Consider the following 21808-nt stretch of genomic DNA (forward strand, 5'->3'; position numbering starts at 1 on the left):
GCTCCATCAGCCTTTATGTGGGCACTGAGGATTCAAACACTGGCCCTCACATTTGTGTGGCAAGTATCCCACCCACTGTATATCTCCTCAGTCTTCCTTGGTGAATTCTAATATATCCCTCAAGGACAGAGAGATGAGCTCCAAAGAAGCCGATTAAACCTTGGTGCTTCATCTCCTGCATCAACAAGTCCATGTGCTGTTGAAGTCTGAACTCTAAATGATTGTTTGAAGCTGTCAGCAGAGAAACCTAGGCCTCAGTGTGTGCTCTGTCTAGCATTGAGGGATAACAAGATGGACAGCTTTCTTCTCAGAAATCAGTTGCTCTTTTGAATGCCCATACGCTTGAGGCCCTTTGAAATCTATCTAGACTGTTTCCTTTCTTCAGTGTGCTGCTGAATAAATTGTATTTGAATGTCCTGAGCATTTTTTTTCTTTAAAAATGTCAGAGACTTACTTTTTACAGAGTAGCTTGCATGGCAGACATGCTCAGTCAGAAGCTGTTGACTGTAGGGAGCCTAATAGAAGGGGCATTGTGAAAGCCCCTTAGAGAAGGCATGAGGTCTGTGTAGAGCACAGCCACCTTCAGGAGACTCACCATTCTACCGTCAGGTTCTCCACATCTGTGAGCACCTCAGGGGCTGGAGAGATGGATCAGTGACTAAGAACACTGGCTGTTCTTTGCAAAAAGGATCTGAGGTCAGTTCCCAGCATCTACATGGTGCCTCACAGTCATCTGTATCTCCAGTTCCAAGGGAATCAGTGCCTGCTCCTGCCCTCTTTGGGTACTGCGTATATGATACACATGCATATATACAAAACACACTCACATAAAATTAAAAGTACATAAATCCAAAAACATTATTTTTAAAAGAATAGTTAAGGACAGACTTTAAACTGTTGCTATTTCTGTACATATTTTATCCTTTCATGAAACAATGAATCTTATCATGATCAACTGTACTCTCTGTAACTGTCTAGACTGCCTAATGTAATATCTTCAGGAGATATGTTGCCCATATTAGTTTGCTATTCATAGATACATGTTGACAAATAAGACTGAAGACCCCTGCCTCAGTCGAAATAATTTTGCATTAAAGCAGGCAAAAGGGTGGATGGACCATCCAGTCATAACAAAGTAAGAAAAGTAACACATCAAAGAAAAGATGATCATGGTGTCATAAGGGTTATGAGGGAAATAAAAAGGTATGTGTGCTGGAAGAAGCTAGAATAAGACAGTAAATGTCAAGCAAGCTGCAGGGACAGAGAAATCTACACAGAGGACTGAGCAAATCAGATGCAAAACCTATGGCATCTGAAGCAGGTACCATCCAGGGGCAGTGTGAATCCTAGTGACAGAGAAGACCTGAGCTTGAAGCATTTGGAGATAGAAAGGTTGTGGCCAGAGGACCATAAATGAGGGCCACTATGGTGCTAGGGAGGCTAGGGGTAGAGAAATAGAGACCATGACAAGAAATAGTGACCACAGAAGCCATGGTATGAAGGGAATGATATAAAAAAATAAGAGCCCTGGCTTTCTGGAACCTGGGGCCTATGCTGGGACATTGCTCAGCCTTGGTGCAGGGAGGAGGGGACTGGACCTGCCTCAACTGAATCTACCAGGCTGGGCTGACTCCCCAGGGGAGACCTTGCCTTGGAGGAAGTGAGAGTGTGGGGGTTGGTTGAGGGGGAGGGCTGGGGGGTGGGAGGAGGGAGGACGGGGGAATCTGTGGTTGATATGTAAAATTAAATTAATTATAAAATAAAAATATTTATAATAAAAAAATAAGAGTCATGTATTTCCTAATACATATGAAATAAGCAGAGAGTGCTGAGAAGATTCCAGAGGTGTAGAGAAAGCCGAGACTAACAGCAGAGCTAGCCCAAAAGCAGCAGCACACCCCTGTAATCCAGCACTGGGGAGGAGGAGCTCAAGGCTGCTCTCTAGCTGCACAGTGAATCCAAGGCACGGAGACTGCAAAGCTTAAAGGCTGTGATGTGGTTAAGGGTGCAGCTCCAGAGTAGTGCAGGTGCCCAGCATGGCCGACCCTGGGCTCAGTCCCCAGAATGACAAAAGACAAGATGCGAGTACAGAAGTTCATGAAAGGCTGTGGCCTGAGAGACGGCAGTGATGACGAGAACTTTGTCGGGTCTGCAGAGCGCAGGGACAGGAGTAAAGGGGTTGGGATACGTTAGGAGAATTCTGTTTGTGTGTTTTGCCCGAGAAAATTAATCTGTGGGCAAGCTTGGAGCTACATATCCTGTAGCAGGAACATCAAGAGTCCCAATGTTGATGCTTTGAGCTTTTGACTGTAAATAGATAGCTAAATGACAGTGTCACATGAAGGGTTGGATTCATAAGTCTGAAGCCCACGGGACAATTGGTATAAAATATGCCTTGGGGAGCCTTCAGCATAGGTGAGCAAGGGAGATCGTCAAGGAGTTTGGGAGGGAAAAGGATGTGGAGGTGGGACAGGAGAAGAATGCAGGAGGAGAGATCCTGGGGCTCTAAGACACTCCAATGCTTTAAGAGACAGTTGAAGAATCTTGAGAAACCAGGAAGTCAGGCCAGAAAGTATTAAAAAAAAAAAAAAAAAAAAAAAAAAAAAAAAAAAAGGACATGCATAGCCCCTGGTACAAGAGGGAAGTAGAAATTCTAACTGACTGAACTGGATAATTCCGGTAAATGCCTGATTGTGCTTCCTTCCACACAACCCAAGCGAAGAGTGTCAGTTTCAAATGCCCACATTTTCTTCTAGCTTTCCTCCATTAAATTACAGCCAGAACAAAGGCCAAGCCTCAGAAACTTCCCACGGCTAGTGGTGTGGCATTCAAAAGAAAAGCCAGAGGGAAAGCAAATCCAGGCTTGGTGACTTGTTTCATCTCCAAACAAAGGCAGTGCATGTTTGTCTCTTCCTCAGTGAGACTGCTTTCACCCACAGATAAGGAAAGGCTAGCTGGCTTGTGGAGGGAGCTGTCCCATTTCACAAGGCATATATTTTATCCTCACAATAAAACCTCACTGTGTCATTTCTGCCAGGAGTTTGGGTGACACCTCGACACATCATCATCAATTCTACAACCGTGGAATTATATTGGAATCCTCCAGAAAAGCCCAACGGCCTCATTTCTCAATATCAGCTGAGGCGTAATGGAAGCTTGCTTCTCGTGGGCGGCAGTGATGAACAGAATTTCACTGATAAAAACCTGGAACCCAACAGCAGGTGACAGAGGGAAACTTGGCCAACCACACTGTAAGCTTTCTAAGTTGTTCAAGGCTGAGAAAGAATACCTCCCGTTAAAACGTTATTCAATTATTGAATTAATCTCCTTATTCATTAGCCATGCTGTCACAGATAAAAGTGCTAAATAGTTGTTAGTTTTCAGCCTACATGAAATCCTTTTAACATACAGATAATTCGTCCTCTATTTGACAAAAAAGTCATGAGAAATTTAAATACATAAAATACAATGTCCAACTTCAAAAGTTATCCAATGGTATTTAAAACTTATGTTCCAAAGTTAGCAACTAAAGAGATTGGGAGGATCGTGTTGCCATCACCTACCACTTCTTATCTCCCCTCCACTCACTACCCTGCAATGCTCTGTCTCCAGGAGTCATCTTAGCCACCCATTTGCAATTCATTCCCATTCATTTCTCAGCAGACACAAGATAAACCCTACATCAACAGATGTTTCAGTGCAGAGAATAGAGAATAATTTAGTTTTATTGTGGAAGATAACAGATCAATTTAAATATCTCTGCTTCTAAACGAATCTCCCTGAAATTCAAACCATTTAGACATGGAAAAGACTAAATTGAATTTTCACAGCCCAGTAGCACACCCCAAGATGTTCTTGAAATTCTTCGGAGAAGCCATGAATGACTACAGGGTTCAACATGGAGTTGGGAGACAGCTCTAGAGAGCAGCATGGTCAATGCTAGACGCCACGACCAGGCTCATGATAACATTTCTCATAGGAAAGAATTCAAATATCGTCACAAATTTAGGGCAAAACAACAGGTTAGAAAGCCAGCAAACATTGTCCCAGTCTCTTAGCGATTGGCTGATAACAGCTTTTGTGTCTTCAGGTACGTTTACAAGTTAGAAGCAAAAACGGGAGGAGGCAGCAGTGTGAGCGAGGATTATGTTGTCCAGATGCCTGTGTGGACCCCAGAAGACGTCCGTCCCCCATGTAATGTCACCACACTGGGCTCTGATTCCATATTTGTAGCATGGCCAACACCAGGTAAAGAAAAAAATGGAATAATCTCTCTCTCTCTCTCTCTCTCTCTCTCTCTCTCTCTCTCTCTCTCTCTCTCATAGTTTAATGGAAACAGGCTGAAAATGTGCCTTCACAGTAAATCATAGCTTCCTCACAGATAAACATGAATGAAGCAGTCAAAAAACACATCTACACATGTAAGTCTACATGTGTGTGATTGTCTACATATATATATTAGTTATACCTCTGGTGCTGCAATATTACCACCACAAACAGAAACAACTTAGAAAAGTTTGTTTTAGATTATGGTTCCAATGGAATACATGAGAGCAGGCAGCTGGAGCAGGAAGCTGAGAGATCACAAGCAGAGAGTGAACCAGAAGTGGGATATGGCTATAAACCCTCAAAGCCCACCCCCAGTGTCACACTTCCTCTAGCAAGGCTCCAACTCCTCAAGGTTCCATAACTTCCCCCAAGCAGCTCCACCCTCTGGGGACCAAGCATTCAAATACTTGAGCCTATGGGGACATTTCTCATTCACATTATCATAATATGCATTTCTACATGTATGTACATTTACATGCATGCATATCTACCTATATAAATATGTAGATACATCTATCTGCCTCTCTAGCCAAGCAGTGTATTTTTGGAATTCAAAAGTCTAAAAACTCTGTCTTTTCACTCATGCATATATATCTGAGGCAAATCAGAGGGTATAACCACTCTGGGCATTCCTTTCCACAGGGATCCTGGGTGGGCTCACTGGCCTAGAGTGTTTTTTCTGTATGGCATCAGGGAACTTGGGAAGACATTGGCCTGTTCTAACTATGAGCTTACTGTGTGAATGGTGATAACCACTGAATGTCGCCTCTCTGCTCAGTGACCTCCCTTAGGCCATTTCATCAATGCCAAACTGCTTTGATGATTTAGTGCATTATTACATTCTGATATTAGTATAATCCTTGGGTAGATACTATGGAGATTAAATAAAAGAGCTGCATAGGTCAGTGGGTAGAGTACTTTCCATCCTCATACAAGGACCTGAGGTAAAATTCCCTACACCCATGTCAGAAATCTGGGTGTGATAGCATGGACCTATAATCCCGGAGAGGGAAAGGCAGAGACGGGACGATCCCTGAGACGTGCTAACCTGCTATTCTGTCTGAATCTGAGAACTCCAGGCTCCAGAAAGACTGTTTCAGAAAATAAGTTGGAGAAAGACAGGGAATGGTACCTGCCAGTGATTCCAGCCTCTGTGTGTGGAAGCATACCACCTCGCCTCGCCTCTCTCTCACACACACATACATGCACATGTGCACACATGTGCACACATGCGCAGAGAAAGGGAGGAGCAAGGGAGAGAGACTGAAATCATCCCTATCTTTTGACATAAAGTACAGGTGGTTAAGTAAAATGTAAACCTGATTATAGGCTTAAAATTCACTTTCAAAGTATTTGATTTTATTTTTACTTTCAGTACTAGAGAGTGAACTTGGGACTTTGCACACACTATATAAGAAACTACCATCTAGCACTAGGCTACATACCCTGACCACAAACGGTCTGGGGTTCTAGAACAGAACCCCCAGCTTTACCCATGCCAAGCATGCACTCCACCATGGAGCCCTCAGCCTTTGACCTTGTTTGCAATCCCCGCTCTTAAATTGAAATGGAAACAAACTCCATTAGCCTAAGTTCAACCACAAGTCAGCCCAGTGTTAAAAATAGCTATTCTGGCCATTGGCAGACCTGTTTCTTAAAATAATCAAGGGCATGCCTGTCACTGAATTACATAATCATCACGGACTGAAAACACCATCTTCTGGGCATGATACAAACATGGCCGTCATGAACCTAACCACAGCTGTGATTTCCTGCACCCACCGAGCCTGCACAAGGCTGGGCCTGTCGACAGACAGTCAGGGATGGGGTGGGGGTTGGGGGGCCCTACCCCTCCCTGGAGATTTACGGCTGTTGATGGGTGCTGTGAAGGGGGAGCCATTGTCCTGGGTTGTGTAGCCACCAGAAAGCCCTCTGGCTCCAATGGCTAGTCTAGCCCATTGTGACAGATGGCCCCGCTTAAGTTCAGTGAGTCTCAAAGCAGAACAAGAAGACATGGACATGGGGAAGGAACCTCTATGGAGGAAAGGGGATTAACAGCAGTGAGAGGGGTCGAGAGAGTGAAAAGTGAGAATGTCCAGAGCTCATTATATACGTTTATGAAATTGTCAAGCCTAATGGCTAGAGTTTTATCCCCCAAGCCTACACAAGAAGCCTGATGCCGTAGTGCACACCTATAATTCTAGCACTCCCATGCAAGATGGGAGGCAGGGGCAGGAGAGTTGGGAGGAACCTCAGCGTCCACCTGTCTCAGAATACACCATACAACAGAATCAAGAAAGCCCTGCCTAGACCAAGTGGGAAGCGAGAACCATAGCGCAAAAGTTGTCTCCTGACCTCCATGAGCACACCATGACACGTGCATGCACACACACATACATACAAACACACTTACCTTTAAAATGTATTTTCTCTCAGCGTTTCCCCAGAGCTAATACCTTCATTTTCAAAATGCCAAAAGCACTTGGTACAATACAGTATTAAAAATTTTTCAAGACGTTTCTCAAATTTCCTAGCACTGTGTCATTTTCTTCTTTGAATTCACCATCACCTTTTTATGTTGGATCTATAATACTTTCAGTAAGGAAAGTCCCACTATGGAATAAAAGATAACCCTTGCTTATAAAATGTAACAGTAACTCTTTCCTATCTCAAGCTTGGTAGAAATTTCCATCCAGTCCAGACGAAAGGAAAATAAAGAATTACATGCTAACTCTGACTATTTAACCAATTGTTAACAAATCTATTATTTCCAGACCTGTCAATATTTTAGATGCATAAAATCCATTACAGAAACAGTGTCATATATAGAAGGATTAAAATCTTAAACATAATTTTCCTGATGCCCGGAAGGATTCCAAACTCAGGAAACATCAGGTGACTGTGCCCTGTGCATCGGGTGCAGTTGGTTCTATCAGAAAGTGTCTCTTGATTTGGATAATATTTTTTCTGTACTGAGTAGTCACAAATGTATGTGTTAAGCAGAAGGGAAGCAAACTTGTTTTGAGCAAAGCTGTTTACAGAATTTTCTAGATCTTCTCCCATATTCTGAAGTTCAGAATGATTGCGCCATAGACATAGAAAGTCAAAGAGTCCACATCTGTAGTTTCTAACCCTGGACAGACATTAGAATCCCTGGTGATCTTATTCGAAAGCAAATCCTCAGACTAAGAGGTGTCTCAGTTGGAAGCTTGCAGAAAGCTCTGGGTCTATATCTAAGCATCCTAGACATGGTACACACTGTGTTTGTAGCGCTCTGGAGGAAGAGGAAGAAGGATCAGAAGTTTAAAGTCCTCTTCAGCTATACAGGAAGTGGGGAGTCTGCTTGGGCTACACGAAACTCCATCCAAAAAGAAAAACACAAATCCTCCACTCTAGGCTCGTGGAAAAAGATTCTCTTGAGGTACAGGCAAGAGATGTATGTTTGTTTGTTTGTTTTTAAGAGCTCTCTACATGACTCAAATGCACCACCAAAGTTTAGTAACTCTGACTCTCTCACACCAAACCAAAGTGGTCAGCAACACTACATCCTGAAGAGAGAAGTCTGTGGTTTTCTCTTGAACATACAAAGCCAAAATATTGATGGAATTAGTTGATTTCTTTTCACATGCATTTTGTGGGGATCAATATGGACAGAGTAACCTCAGGCAGGTAAGTTGCTGGGAGCAAATAGTCCTGGCAACCCAAGAATTACCTAGGTAATTAACTGTATTTCAGGTTTTCAAATTATGTTTCCATTGCTATCGATAAACTACATCTTAGATCGTGCCAATAAATCTGCTGGTAAAAGGAGTGAGGACACCCAGGGGAAGGGTAACTGTGATAGTGAGAGTTGATATCAGGGATGCACACTTCTTAAATCCTACTATGTGCCAAACACTCCCAGGCTCCAGTTATTTCTTATGCAGACACTAAGAGGTAATTTCCCGTACTAGGAATTTGAATTGTGGAATAATAGTATCATATGCTCAAGGTCACCAGGCATTGCCAGGATTCAAATGTGAATCTGTTCAATTGCTGTCTTTAACAAGTAATTTCTTCCTGCCTTTGGTTTAACTCCCTGATCCAAAGCCTTGCATTTTTCACTGGAAGTCTTACAAATACATGAGATGTGCAGTCTGCTTTATGAAGTGGTAGCCGAGGGGTCCAGGGGAGAGGTCTAACTGTTGTTTAAAACCAAATGATTCTGGGAGGAAGATGTTTGGTCGGGCAAGTCAAGAGCAGGAGAATTAATTGGGAAATGGTGAGCCCTGTAAGGGCAAAGAGTCACCAAACTAAAGTGTATGGATGAATCAGAAGACTCTGCCTACCCAGGCCAGAGTCCAGAAAGAACAGTCAGGACTCAGCAAGCAAGAGCAGGTGAGGACAGGGGAGGTTGAGCAATGTTTCAACTACCCATGAAGAGATTATTCAAAGACTGGTTTACACCCTTGTTCAATATTCTCTGTCCTAGGCAAAACTGGGTCCATTTATCCCTTATTTAACTGATAAATGTCAGTAGAGGTAATTCTAAAACACCCAAACCTGTAAAACATTAAGATGCCTGCTCTTTGTATGGTGGGTGATGGACAGCAACATATGTTACAAGATGTTTGCTGACTTCATAGAAAAAGCAATGAGAAATAGGAAGTTTGTATTACCATGCAGGAAATACAAATTTTCCATGCCCTACAGAGTAAAAGTATCCATACACTTGATTTTCTGTTAAGGACCACCACTCTTCATGGATGTTCAACACCACACACACACACACACACACACACACACACACACACACACACACACACACCACAGAGAGAGAGAGAGACTGACTTTAAAGTAAAATATGCACATGCCTGTGTTTTCCAGAGACTGATGCTGTTGTCTGATGGCTGCATAGTTTATCATCTTCCAGGAAAGAAGGTGACAGGTTCAGTGTGGAATGAGCCCCATTTCTTAGTTTCCCTGTGGCCTTGGGCAGACTGCACAGTGCCCAAAGCTCAGGCTCTGCCTTTTTAGAAGGGAAGGAGCCGGGCGGTGGTGGCGCACACCTTTAATCCCAGCAATTGGGAGGCAGAGGCAGGCAGATCTCTAGGCCAGGCTGGGCTACAGAGTGAGTTCCAGAAAAGGCACAAAGCTACACAGAGAAACCCTGTCTCAAAAAACCAAAAAAAAAAAAAAAAAAAAAAAAAAAAAAAAAGAAGAAGAAGAAGAAGAAGGGAAGGAGCTAGAGAGAGATGGTTCTGTGGGAAAGAGCCAGGACTGCTCTCTCCAAGGACCAGATTCAATTCCATTCCCGATACCCACTCAGGCAGTTCATAACTGCTGTAACTTTAGCTCTGATGCCCTCCTGTGGCTTCCGTGGGCATCCATACTCATAGACACATATACACATAATTTAAAATGAATCAGTGCTGAAAAGATAGTTCGATGGTAAAAGAACACTGGCTGCTCTTCCAGATTACTCAAGTTCGATTCCCAGCAATGACACAGTGGCTCACAACGGTCTGTAACTCAAGTCCCATGGAATTCAACACCTTCTTCTGGCTACTAAGGGCACTGCATGAGCATGAAGCGCAGACATACACATAGGCAAAGTACCCATACACAGAATAATAAAATGAAATGAAAAAACTATATAGGGTATAAATACAATCTTTTTTAAGGGGGAGGGAGTCACGATAGTAACTTACCTTCCATTGCTGAGGTGTGAATATTTAAGACCATGTGGTAAACAGTTCTGAAAAGATACGAGCCAGATGTTGTTCAAATTAGAGGCAAGAGGGGCCAGGTTAGTGTCCTCCTCAAGTGTCCTCTTTCCTAGTATTCGCCCTAGACCTTGGACCAGGACAGATCCAACAGAAAGAAAGCAATGATATATGTAACCTTAATGGGTGAAAAATGCTAGAATATTGAGAAGCAAAGGCTTCATAGAACATAAACCGTTTACTCAGAGAAAGAACAGAGGCAGCCAGTCCTGCTGTTTAAGAACCCAAACATTCAAAATTATTTAAACTCTGCAGATAATAATGAGCCATTGTAATTTATCAAGATGATGACTATATTTTGAACTATCCACCCCTTAATCATGTCCTAATTAACAATAGCACCGCATTCAGCAAGAGCTTTTTCTCACTAAGGATGGTGAGTTATTTAAGTTTAAGGCATAATATTGAAACCCTGGCACTTTCCCTTGCCCATTTATCTTTTAGTCCATTAAAGAAAAGAATTGGCAACCATGCTTCTGCTGGGAAATCATTTTAATTAATCCTGCGTGGGCACATAAATACTTTTTATTAATCACATTTTGATGAAAGGTTAGTTAGCCACAATATGGGCCATCTATAGACACAAGCCACCCAGTGGGTGTTGAGTTAAAGCCTCAGCTGTAGTGAGTGGAGTTGGATGCTATCTGTTTAACAACAAAGTTCACATCAACTTTTCTAAATAAAAAATTCACCTTGCCCTAATTTGGACAATTCAACATTGGCTATTGTTTTGGTTTTCACTGTTGAGTGCAGTCACCAAATGACAAGGATTGGAAAGCTTCAAAAGAAAAGATGAAACCCAGTTCATGATTTCTGTTTCATTTGCATATTAATAAGTAAATGTATCTTGCATTATTGAGTCTTTATATGAGCTAGGCATTTTGTTGAGATAAACACTTATCCCTCTCAGTAACTATAACTTCATGTCTCATGTCCTGTATTCTACATTTGTTTGGGGTTTTTTGGTGATAGTGTCTCATTACATAGTCAAGGCAAACCTTATACTTTCAGCAATCCCTCTGTCTCAACATCACAAATGGTTGGAATTACAGGTGTGGGCTACCACACCAACCTATTTTCCATATTTTACTAGTGAGAAAAGTCAATGTAGATTTTTTTTAAAACTGTGGCTTTCTCTAGGCTATTCATTACATAGCTATCAGAAGCAACCTACAGGGCCTATATTGTCTCATGACTTTTCTTTTTTACTATTTAATTTTAAAATGTTTTAAAGTTAGCATATATTCAGTGTACTCAATGATGAGTTTAATTATGGCATTTTCATACGTGCTATCATGTCTCTTGTTTATAGCCCCTCTCCTCACTGCCCTCCCTTCAACCCACAGTGCCTACGACCACCTCCTGTCCAAATGATCATTGTCCAGTTTGCTGTCATGTATGTATGTGTGCATGTGTATATATTGTTAAAAATCCATATTCTATTTTTCTTCCTAATTAATATATAGAGCAAATCATTTTATCATTTATATAATCAAATTCAAAATTTAAAAAATAATTTTAATATAGATACAGAATATGTGAATGACCACAGTATGATTGCTGGGCAATCCAACCAATGGTCTAGCAGGGTCATTTTATCTGCAGCTTCAAAACCTCATAGAATGCAGAATTCATCTGCCTTTGGGTAGAATGGTCCTTGTATTCACTTAACCAACAAGAATATATTTACTGATCCCCACTGATGGGTGTGGCAGGTTTGGGACACTGGATCACACTGAAAGGCTTAAAGAAGCTGAGATATCGTCCCTCCTCTGGGAAACCCCGCCATCTGCGGAGGGAGCAAAGGCTACAGAGTGGTGCTGTCAGCCGCTGTCAGCATCCTCTACAGTTATCATCAAAGAAGTGAAGGAAGCCTGCTTCACCTCTCACCCCCCAAAAGGACATAATTGAGACACCCGCGCCTGCACAGAGGAGGGTGTCGGCCAGTGTGTTAGAGACACTGTTCTAAGTGTAAGCTGTCTTTGGAAGCAAATGCTGCTATCAGACTGAATTAATGTGTTATACATTTTTTTTACTCTTAGAATTGTTACTGCTCCTGTTGCTTAAAAAAGGGATTTAAAAAGGGCTCATATGATTGACTTGTCCCATTGTAAAGTATGCACCTGCTGTGAAATGAAGCCACAAAGAGGGAAAAAAAAGTTGAATAATTTAACTTTTTTATTTGTAAAGATAATCAGGGTTTTTCTGATTACATCTTAACTTCATAAATGTTAAATAACCTATCAGCATCTAGTTGTTGTAAATTATGAAAAGGAGCACTGCCAGGAATATTAACCAACACAACCCTTGTTCTTCAGAGAACAAGAAAATGTGTTATGGCAGCTTGTCACTGTGCGACTAGTAACTCTGACACCAAATAACAAAACTGCCATTCGCACTTAGGGTAGATTGGTGCACTCGCCTTTCCGAGGCTCCTTTTGCTCTGACAGGAATTTATGAACTTGGGAACTAACCAAGTCGTGAGGCTCCCCAGCTGATTCTAACAAATATGCCCGTTTCATTTCATTTAGTCATCAGGATACCAGAGGGCTCCATCATCTCAGATCCATTGCAGATGGCACGGGGTTTCAGGGACGCCACAGACTGCATGTCACTGCCCTGCAAAGTGATGGCAGTGGTGGGACCTTCTTTTCTAGGTGTTTTGTCAGTGTTTGACATGTCCACAGTTTAAAGTGCATTTTCTGCTCCAACACCTCATAGGTGCACGTAAAGGGCTCTCGGTGCCCATTAACTGCAAGGTGAAAAATACATTTCCTGGGTTCATACCGTGGCTAGCCATGCTCAAACCTAGATCAATACCGTGTCCATAGCTGAAACACAGTAGAAGGGCAATCTTGTGCCCTAACCCCGCTGGGAGTCCTGTCATTTTTGAGCAGAGAAGTTGAAGGATGCAGAGCCTGGAAGCAGTCTGCTGTAGGTCCAGACTGAAGACAAAGAAGCTGACTTTGGACCGATTGAGTGGGAGACCACTTGAAATTACCACCCAGGATGAATGACAGATTGTTTTCACTGCACAACTTGACCATGTACAAGGCACACTTAAAAAGCCATACAGTGAGAGAGTGTGAGGACAGTCACTTGCATGGATGGAACATTCATATCTATTTGGAATAGTGGCTTTATGTAAGAGATGGTTTTAGAAGTGTTGGAGGGAACATGAGAGCATGGTGAGTATGCCTTCCAGACTCTTCCACAAGATCTACCCAAGGAATGAAAGAAACAGAGTGAGCATGTCATCCTGAAGAGTCAGCCTCAAGCAATGGCCATGAGTTTACAGTTTCTTAGCCTCCCATTTGATCTTCTAACCCATGTAGGTGTGGCATCCATAGGTTTGCCTTGAATCCCATAGTGTTGGAAGGCATTTGCTACAAATGTCCATCATTAAAAAGTGATGTGTTGTTAGATTCCAGGTACTAAGAAAACCTAAGAGAGCCAACTCCAGACTCAGTGTCCAGGCCATCCTTCTCACCTCATAGTGCCATACATGACAGACAGCAGCCTCCCTTCTGTTGACTACAGACTACATCAGGGTATTAAGGAGAGAGACTCCAATGTGACTTGGAGTGATGAGGTGTTCCAATGTTCCAATGATCAGGAGTACCTGATAGAAATTTCTGTGAAGACATATTCCTGTTTAAAGGTCAAATTGTAAACTGGAAGGGTCCCTGGCTCATTCTCCAATCATCTCTACTGCTTCAAGAAGTGTTCTCTGTAGGATGTTTTAAAGAGAATAGGGAGCCTCGTGGCATTCTTCTTTAATATGTTACCTGGGTTCTCCTCACCAGTTAATGAACTGAGAGTCTCAAATGATCTCCATAACCAGTTCCTTCCCCCAACCCTCAAACTTCATTTTAATTACAGCAGTTTGCTAGGAACGCTACAAATATTCCTGGTTTCTTCTGACGGTTGAGAATTAGGCCTTGGAGAATATCTTCTAGATAAGTCCATGATGTGTATGCATTATACCAACCAAGAGAAATGTGAACTTATCTAAGAATTCTAGGGATTTGATCTTATGATAGCTTTTTATCCTTTCATGAAAAGAAGTAACATAGACTTTGCTATTGTGACACTGAGCAGAAGTGGCATAGGTCAGAGCAACTGTTTGTTCCATGTCTGGGCCCGTATTGTTCATGGTGAATTCATTTCAAGGCAACATGGAGAGACTAAAGTTATTCTCTGAGTTTCTCATGAACAGTTGTTTCCAGAACAAGGTGCTTCCGCATGTACTTCTTTGGAAGTCTAATGCATGGTTCACTCTGAAGTGACTTCTGCTTCTAACCTTTAGTCTGGCAAAAACTTTCACGACATTACCATTGTTCTACACTCAGACATTTTAGGCAGAAGAACTCACAGCCAGTTTTTATGAACAAGGAAAGGTGAAATTATACTAATTTCCTTGTTTCAGACAGGAAAATCATGTGTCCCTATAATTTTACAAATCAAAAGAATATTCCACAAAGTTCTGTGTTTGTGCTTGTCTTTGACATGAGGCCACACGCGTCCAGGATGTGTGGGTCTCAGACTAGAAAAACTTGGTCTTTAGAATGTAAAATCTTTCTAATTTTCCTATTTCATTAATTGCCATTATTTGACTGGTTCAGAACTGGTCTATTTATCTACACAGCTTTTCTCAGCCCTGTCCCAATTTTCCTTTCCTGTTAGCTTAATCTAAGATTCTACTTTCAAAGCTTAGAAATATAAGCTTTGCTATGCAGCCACACCAAATCAGTACTACCCACAACAAGCCAATGTCAATCCAGACAAGACCTTCAACTTTACTGAGTTTCTTGTCTTTAAGCAGGGAGGGGGCGCTCAGCTTTTAGGAGAATGTGCTACTCTTTCAGAGGACCCTGGTTCAGTTCCAAGCTCCTGCATCTGGCAGCTCACAGCTGCCTGTAACTGCAGATTCAAGGGGTTCAGATGCACTCTTCTGGCCCCTGTAGGAGCTGCACACATGGTGCACACACTCACACTCAGGCAATCACATTAAATAAATATTTTTAAAAGAGAGAGTTTACCATTATCCCGAAGTCTAATCCATTCATTTAATCACCTGACACATTATTGAGCTACTTTGTGCTAAAAGTTAAACATAGGAGCCACATTCACAAAAATAACAGTTTCTGACTTTTTGAAATTAGTAATCTACTATTGTGGGAGAAGAGCTGCTCTCTGGGATAACACAGGAATGCAGAAAAAGTGCTATTCTAGTCTGTGTTACTGCTGAAGTCATTATATGAACCTGCTCCTGACCTCCAGTCTCAAGTTTCAATTCTTCATTCACCAGGCAGTCTTGCTTTCCAAATATAGCTTAGATCTTTTTAACACATTCAACTTCCTTTGTTGTGGTTTTCTATAAATCCCAAATTATATTGAAAGATCATAAAATCTAATGGTCACTTGGGTTTGGGAGTTAAAAAGAAATTGAGGTTACCCCAAGGGCCTTCCTCAGGCCCTTGACTTAAGGACATGGAGAATAGTATAACCATTAACTGAAAGAGGAAGCTTGGGATGAGCCCACTTAGAAGGGGAAAGCATAGATGTTCTGATAGTAATCTCTTGTAGAGAGTGAGGGCACTCTAGAAAATGTACATAGAAGCATCTATCAGACTGTTGAAAACATGACATTTGAAAGACGGAGACAAGAATTGAGAATCAGGCTAGCAAGATGTCTCAGCAGGTAAAGATGCTTGCCACCCAATCCTCACAAACTGAATTCAGTCTTCAAGACTGAAGAGAACCCTCTCCCACAAAAGAGAACCTGCTCCCACAGAAAAGCATCCTCTGACTGCCACACATGTATGAGTGGTACACATGCACACATTCATGTAAAAATGTAATGAAGATTTTTGAAGAATTTAGGAATTGATGATAAAATGATAATTTAAGCATTGAAGACAAATGTTGTGAATAAGTAGGACAGTCTACACTAAAAATAAAAATGCTTGTTCCAGGCCTGGAGAGATGGCTTAAACAGGAAAGAGCGTGTCATGCCAGAATCAGGACCTGAATTTGATCCCCAGATTCAACATTAAAAACAGACAAAAAAAATGGCATGGTGCAGCACACACGTGTGATTCAAGAGTTGGGGGACAGAGACAAACAGATTCCTGCACTCAGTGGTCAGCCAGCCTAGCCTACTTGATGGGTTCCAGGTCAAGGAGTGAGCCTGTCTCATAAAGAAAAGGTGGACTATGCCAGAGAAACAACAGCCAAGGATGTCCTCTGGCCTCTACATGCATGTATAACCCACACACCACACATGTCTGTTCACATGCTCAGGAACACACATGCACAGGCATGTGCTACTCAGTCTGGGTTGTCAGGTTCTACCTAATAAAACAGATTTCTAAAAGAGACCACAGAAGCTGGGCAGTGGTGGTGCACCCCTTTAATCCCAGCACTCAGGAGGCAGAGGCAAGTGGATCTCTGTGAGTTCAAGGCCAGCCTGATCTACAGAGCAAGTTCCAGAACAGCCAGGGCTACACAACACAGAGAACCCTGTCTTGAAAAACAAGCAACAACAACAACAACAAATCTCTAAAAGAGACTGTCCTGATAGGTGGAAATCTTCCCAGTGCCCATTTGCATCCATTGGACACAATCCCGAGCACCTCAGGTGTCTGTCAGCTCTTCCTCTCAGTGGGGCTTCCACTTCCACAAGCGAAGACATCCTTCTTTGGACCTCATCCCTCATGTCATCAGGTCCTGTGATGTTCGCTCTGTGGTGTTGTCTACAGATTTTCTTGTCTCTACAGTAATGACAAACTTATTGATAGGTGGCATATAACTAATCCTGTAAATGCCTCACACTCCCCAATCAGTGAGATAATTCAGTGAGAACCTCTACTACAGCCTTCATTCAAAGCTCATATCCTTGCCTTTAAAAAGTGTATGTTTCTTCATGACCAAATAAAAGTTAACAGGCATTTAATTAATTATAGGAATAGATTGTGAATAGATTAAATTTTTTTTAAAAAAACTATACTTTAAGAAGTGCAGGTAAAAATGACAGTTATTGGACCTAAATTTCATATGTATTTAAGGCCCATAACTTTCACTGACAGAGTGGACTAGCTCAATAATTAATGCCCTGGGAATTCTCCAGGTAGACTGTGATTTGGATATTTTATGGGCTATTATGTCAAAGATCCATGTCAGACAAGATGCTTACACAATGCTCCACAGAAGAATTATTGTCACAAGCAAACTGGGGTTGGGTTTTTTTTTTTAATGTACTTTAAGTAAACCTAGGGAAAATATGATATCCTCCTTAATTGCCTCGTGTTTTAAGTGACAGGTGCCTTCATTTTTATTTACCAGTAGAGTGTATCTTTGGATCTGACTATTATGAATGTTTAAACAGCTCTTGCCTTTGGAGTGTACGCTGCAGTATTCTGCAACTTGTGTTTGGTGCAGCTCCGGTGCTCCTCTAAGTCATCCCTCACCTCTCAGGGATAACCTTGTATGTGTGCATGGTTCTTAAGGGATGGAGTCGTTGACCCTCCTACATGATGCGTTTTTGCTTCTTTCTTTCTCTCTTTCTCCCTCTTCCCAGGGATCCTGGTTCCCCAGATTCCGGTGGAGTACAGCATCTTACTCAATGGTGGAGGTGTGATGCTCTTGGCCTTCTCTGTTGGACGCCGTCAATCTGCCCATCTGAAACACTTGACTCCATTCACACAGTATGAAATAAGGATACAAGCCTGCCAAAATGGTGACTGGCTTTTAGATGCTTGACCCGGGCTTGTTTGAAAAAGTATCTCCGAATATTTTTTTTTCTTAAAAAAGAACAGTTTCTCAGTTGGAATACAAAGGATAATGTTAAATTTCCAATTTGTGGTAGACTATTTGCCCAGAAAATGCATCTTGGCATCCAATGAAGCATTAGACATCTTTGCACATTACATCATGAATATTTAAATACGTTAAAATGGTGGCTTTGTAAAGCTTTGCTTTATAAGGCCTTTTAAAAGAAAACAGCTCACACAAAGAGGCCATTGATAATATAAAACAAAATGGATTCTAGAATAAATTTCATAGAAAATGTAAAATAAATTTATTTGAATTTTTTCAGGAGAGAGAAGTTATTTAAGAGTTGAATTGTACACCAAGCATGGTGGCACACATCTTTAATCCCAGCACTCAGGAGGCAGAGGCAGGCAGAGCTCTGAGTTCAGAGCCAGCCTGGTCTACAGAGCAAGTTCCAGGACAGCCAGGTCTATACAGAGAAATCTTGCCTTGAAAAAAAAACAAACAAAAAAGGGGGGTTGAATTGTATACAAATGAATCCATACATTTGAAGGTGTTGCCTCAGACCCAGTGCCATGAGTTGAGGTCTGTGTCTTAGGCTGTGGCCTGGTGGAGCATCAACTATGCTATCTTAGACAGAATGTGACCAGCCCTTCTCTCTCGTGGAGGATTGAAGAGACAGAAATCAATATTCAGAAGAGAAAGACATGGAAATCAGAGAGCATATTACACATGCATTATTTAGCTCTACTATACATTTAAAACAGATATAGAAGGCCCGACATGGTGGCACATGCCTTTAAATTCCCAACACTTGGAGGCTGAAACAGGTAGATCTCTGTGAGTTCAAGGCCAGCTGGTCTACTAGCAAGTTCCAGGACAGCCAGGGCTACGTAGAAGGACCATGTCTCAAAGAAACAAATGGATGTATAAGCAAGACGGTACCATGTGTCCATAGCCTGTATATGATAAATAATACCCGGCTGCAAAGTGAGATATAATTCACACAGTATAATTCATACGGGAGTCTCACCACCTTGGAGAAACCTACCAGTCTCCTCTCCACATGAGGTTGGCTGGACTCCCACATGCCTGGTTCCATTCCCCTCGAGTTGGCTCAGGTTTCAAAGCTGCTCTTGATGTTTCATATCAGAAACCCCAGTCCATTTGTTGACTCCACCCTACAAACTATGGTTTGTTTAAAGGGTTTTGCTTTCCCTTACCAGCATGGAAATAGCTTCCAGGGGAGGCTCTCTTCTTGATTTAGGGGCAAAATCGACTTCTGATCCCCACGTCACTGGAGCTGCACTATGGATGTCCTATAGACTTAGAGTCACTTGTTCAGTGTCTGTGTGTTTGAACAGTAGTTAGTTTAATACATTAAATACTATTAATACTGAATGAACCATCTAAAAATGATAATGTGTTTCAATGTTCAAATCCCATGGGTACCCTAGGACCAAACTGAACTATGTATGCAATGTATTCAGACAGATTATTTTCCTGACACTGTGACACTCCTGTATGGCTGTGTGACGCTTTGCCTTGCTGGCCAAAGTACTAAAGCCCTGGGTTGCTCTTTTAGGAGGCTGTGGAGTTAGCAGTAGGATGTATGTCAGAACGCACGAAGCAGCCCCAGTGGGTCTCGCATCCCCTCTTCTGAAGGCTCTGGGGTCATCTCGCATAGAGGTTGAGTGGATGCCACCTCAAAGGCCCAATGGAGTCATCTCCGGCTATGTCATTCACAGGTGAGGGGTTCGTGGTTGGGGAATGCTTGTCATCCTGGGGCTACAGAATCGCATGCACACTCCACTTTGCACGGGGACAGAGGCTCATTCATGGTCTAGGGAGCACTTTCCGGTGAGGACGGAGGTGGAAGCTGGGAACTCTGACACACTAGCGAGGACCAGGGCCCACTGCAACTGTGTCGCCTTTGGTTGTGGTCTGTTGGACGGCCGAGACCCTAGAGCCCTTGGTTTTTATCTTTGTGACGCCTCCAAGTGTTGCTGTCTTTGTGTCTCAGGTTGTCCAGTTTTTTCTTTGCTTCTTTATGTTTATGCAGTTCTAGGAATCAAAACCAGGGCCTCATGTGTGCTAAGCAGGTGTTCTGCCCTCCCATTCAACTTTACTGCCTCTCCTCTTGGTTGGCCGACGGTATATTTACAGGTTTTTCTCCTTGTAAGAATGTGCAGAATTTATTACATGGATCTCCCTAATGTAAAGGAAATAAAAGCAGAAGAAGAGGGCATGGAGAAAGCATGAAGGAAACGATTGAGGAAAGATGGGGTGGGATGGAGGGAAGGATGAGTGAGCCAAGGAAAAGAGATGGGAAAGAGGGAGGAAGTAGGGGGGAGAGAGAGGGAGGGAGAGAGAGGGAGAGAGGGAGAGAGAGAGAGAGAGAGAGAGAGAGAGAGAGAGAGAGAGAGAGAGAGGAAGCTAAAAGCAAAGCAGGTCAGCAGCAAGGACCCTCTGTGCTCGGCATGTACAGCAGAAAACATAGGTGTGGCAGGCAAGTCGGTTTGCCCATGAAATCCCGCTCCAAAAGCCACATCCACACAGTCCCATGGGTGCAGCACATTTCCACTGCGCCTCACCCGCGGCTCTTGGGCCTTGTTCGCCTCTCCAGCACTCCCCACTGTTCTGTGCTTGGTCCATGTAACATGCACCTTCTGTGATAGTTACTATTGACATTGGAACCCTTTCATTCTGACCCTGCAGTGACCAACTACATGTCTATAGGAGGGGAAAAAATGTGAAAGGAGAAACTGCAGCTGCATTTCTGGTTCTGTACATGGCATTACCTAAAATGAGCAAGCCAACTTCTCAGCAAACATTAATGTGAAGAATAATATTTCTGATTCAAATACACGTGGATATATCAAAATGACTGATACAAGTTTGCATTTTACACTAAGCGCTTTATTGTAGAGTCTAAGGTATCCATCCTCCAGAAATAGTTTTCTTTCAATTACTTAATGCTAATTGCATGAGGAAGGTGCATCAAATCCCTGTTGTGAATGAAGGGGAAGAGGTACCTGCTAGAGAGCAGGATGTGGCCTCATTCTGTTGGTTTTGTAAACAAAGCTCATGATTACAGTGACTATTCCATGGCAGCTCCAGCAAAAGGAAAAACAGGAAATAGAGTGCAGAAAGGCCGCTTCAATGAAAAATACTGTAAATTGAATTTGACAGCATTTGATGGCATTTGATTATTCTAGTCACAGCCAAACAATGATATAAAGAGTAATATGAAACAGAATGTGTTACTGCCTAGCAGACTCCAACGCAATAAACCTTCCCCCAGTGTGACACAATCACTTCACCATCATAATTGTAGCCTGTTTGATACCTCTGAGCACAGTGGAAGGGCACTGACTGACATAGATACATTTTGTTTTTTATTTAAAGTGAAATGAAAATGGCGCACTGGGGCTCCAGATACAATCGTTATATTCACCTACCTAGGCATGAATCACTTGGCAGTTATTCCAGCTGAAGTTTAAATGTGCTTAGACAACAACAATATCAAATTTTTCTTAGATAGCTGCAGGAAAAAAAAATCAGAAATTTGTAAGGACAGAAATAGCATGTAGACACACAGTTCTTTTTCATCCTGTGACTACGCAGAGCCCCTTACATGGCTACAGCTCAAGCCTGCAGTACGTCTGAGGAGGTTATGCCGTATAATTCCTACTCCATCATTGACCTGCTTCCCTCTATCACCAAAGGAAATGCGTTCGGCTCAAACCAAAGACAAGGCTCGGCCTATGCAGACATTCTCATTAAATTATGGGAAGCCAACATGCTGACTTCATTTTGAAAATGCTTCTGGCAATTCTCACTGATCCACCAAATTACTTTCCCCCTCTGTAATTCTCTTCCATTGTTTTAATATTGCTTCTACATATCATGCTGTTTAAAAAAAAAAAAAGTGCCTC

General features: G+C 42.3%; 1 protein-coding gene across 1 annotated transcript in view; it reads left to right on the plus strand.

Moving 5' to 3' along the window:
* The window catches only part of Ush2a (usherin), a 706426-nt gene that overhangs the window by 583100 nt on the left and 101518 nt on the right, over positions 1 to 21808 (plus strand). Inside the window, exons 56-59 of the mRNA XM_052737975.1 lie at positions 3038 to 3221; positions 4091 to 4248; positions 17677 to 17835; positions 19456 to 19618. Coding sequence (XP_052593935.1) covers positions 3038 to 3221; positions 4091 to 4248; positions 17677 to 17835; positions 19456 to 19618 — 664 coding nt within the window. The remainder of the gene's footprint in view (positions 1 to 3037; positions 3222 to 4090; positions 4249 to 17676; positions 17836 to 19455; positions 19619 to 21808) is intronic.

The sequence above is a fragment of the Peromyscus californicus genome, unplaced genomic scaffold (genome assembly GCF_007827085.1).
Source record: "Peromyscus californicus insignis strain IS unplaced genomic scaffold, ASM782708v3 Scaffold_14__1_contigs__length_90479793_seg_2, whole genome shotgun sequence".
NCBI classification, from domain to species: domain Eukaryota; kingdom Metazoa; phylum Chordata; class Mammalia; order Rodentia; family Cricetidae; genus Peromyscus; species Peromyscus californicus.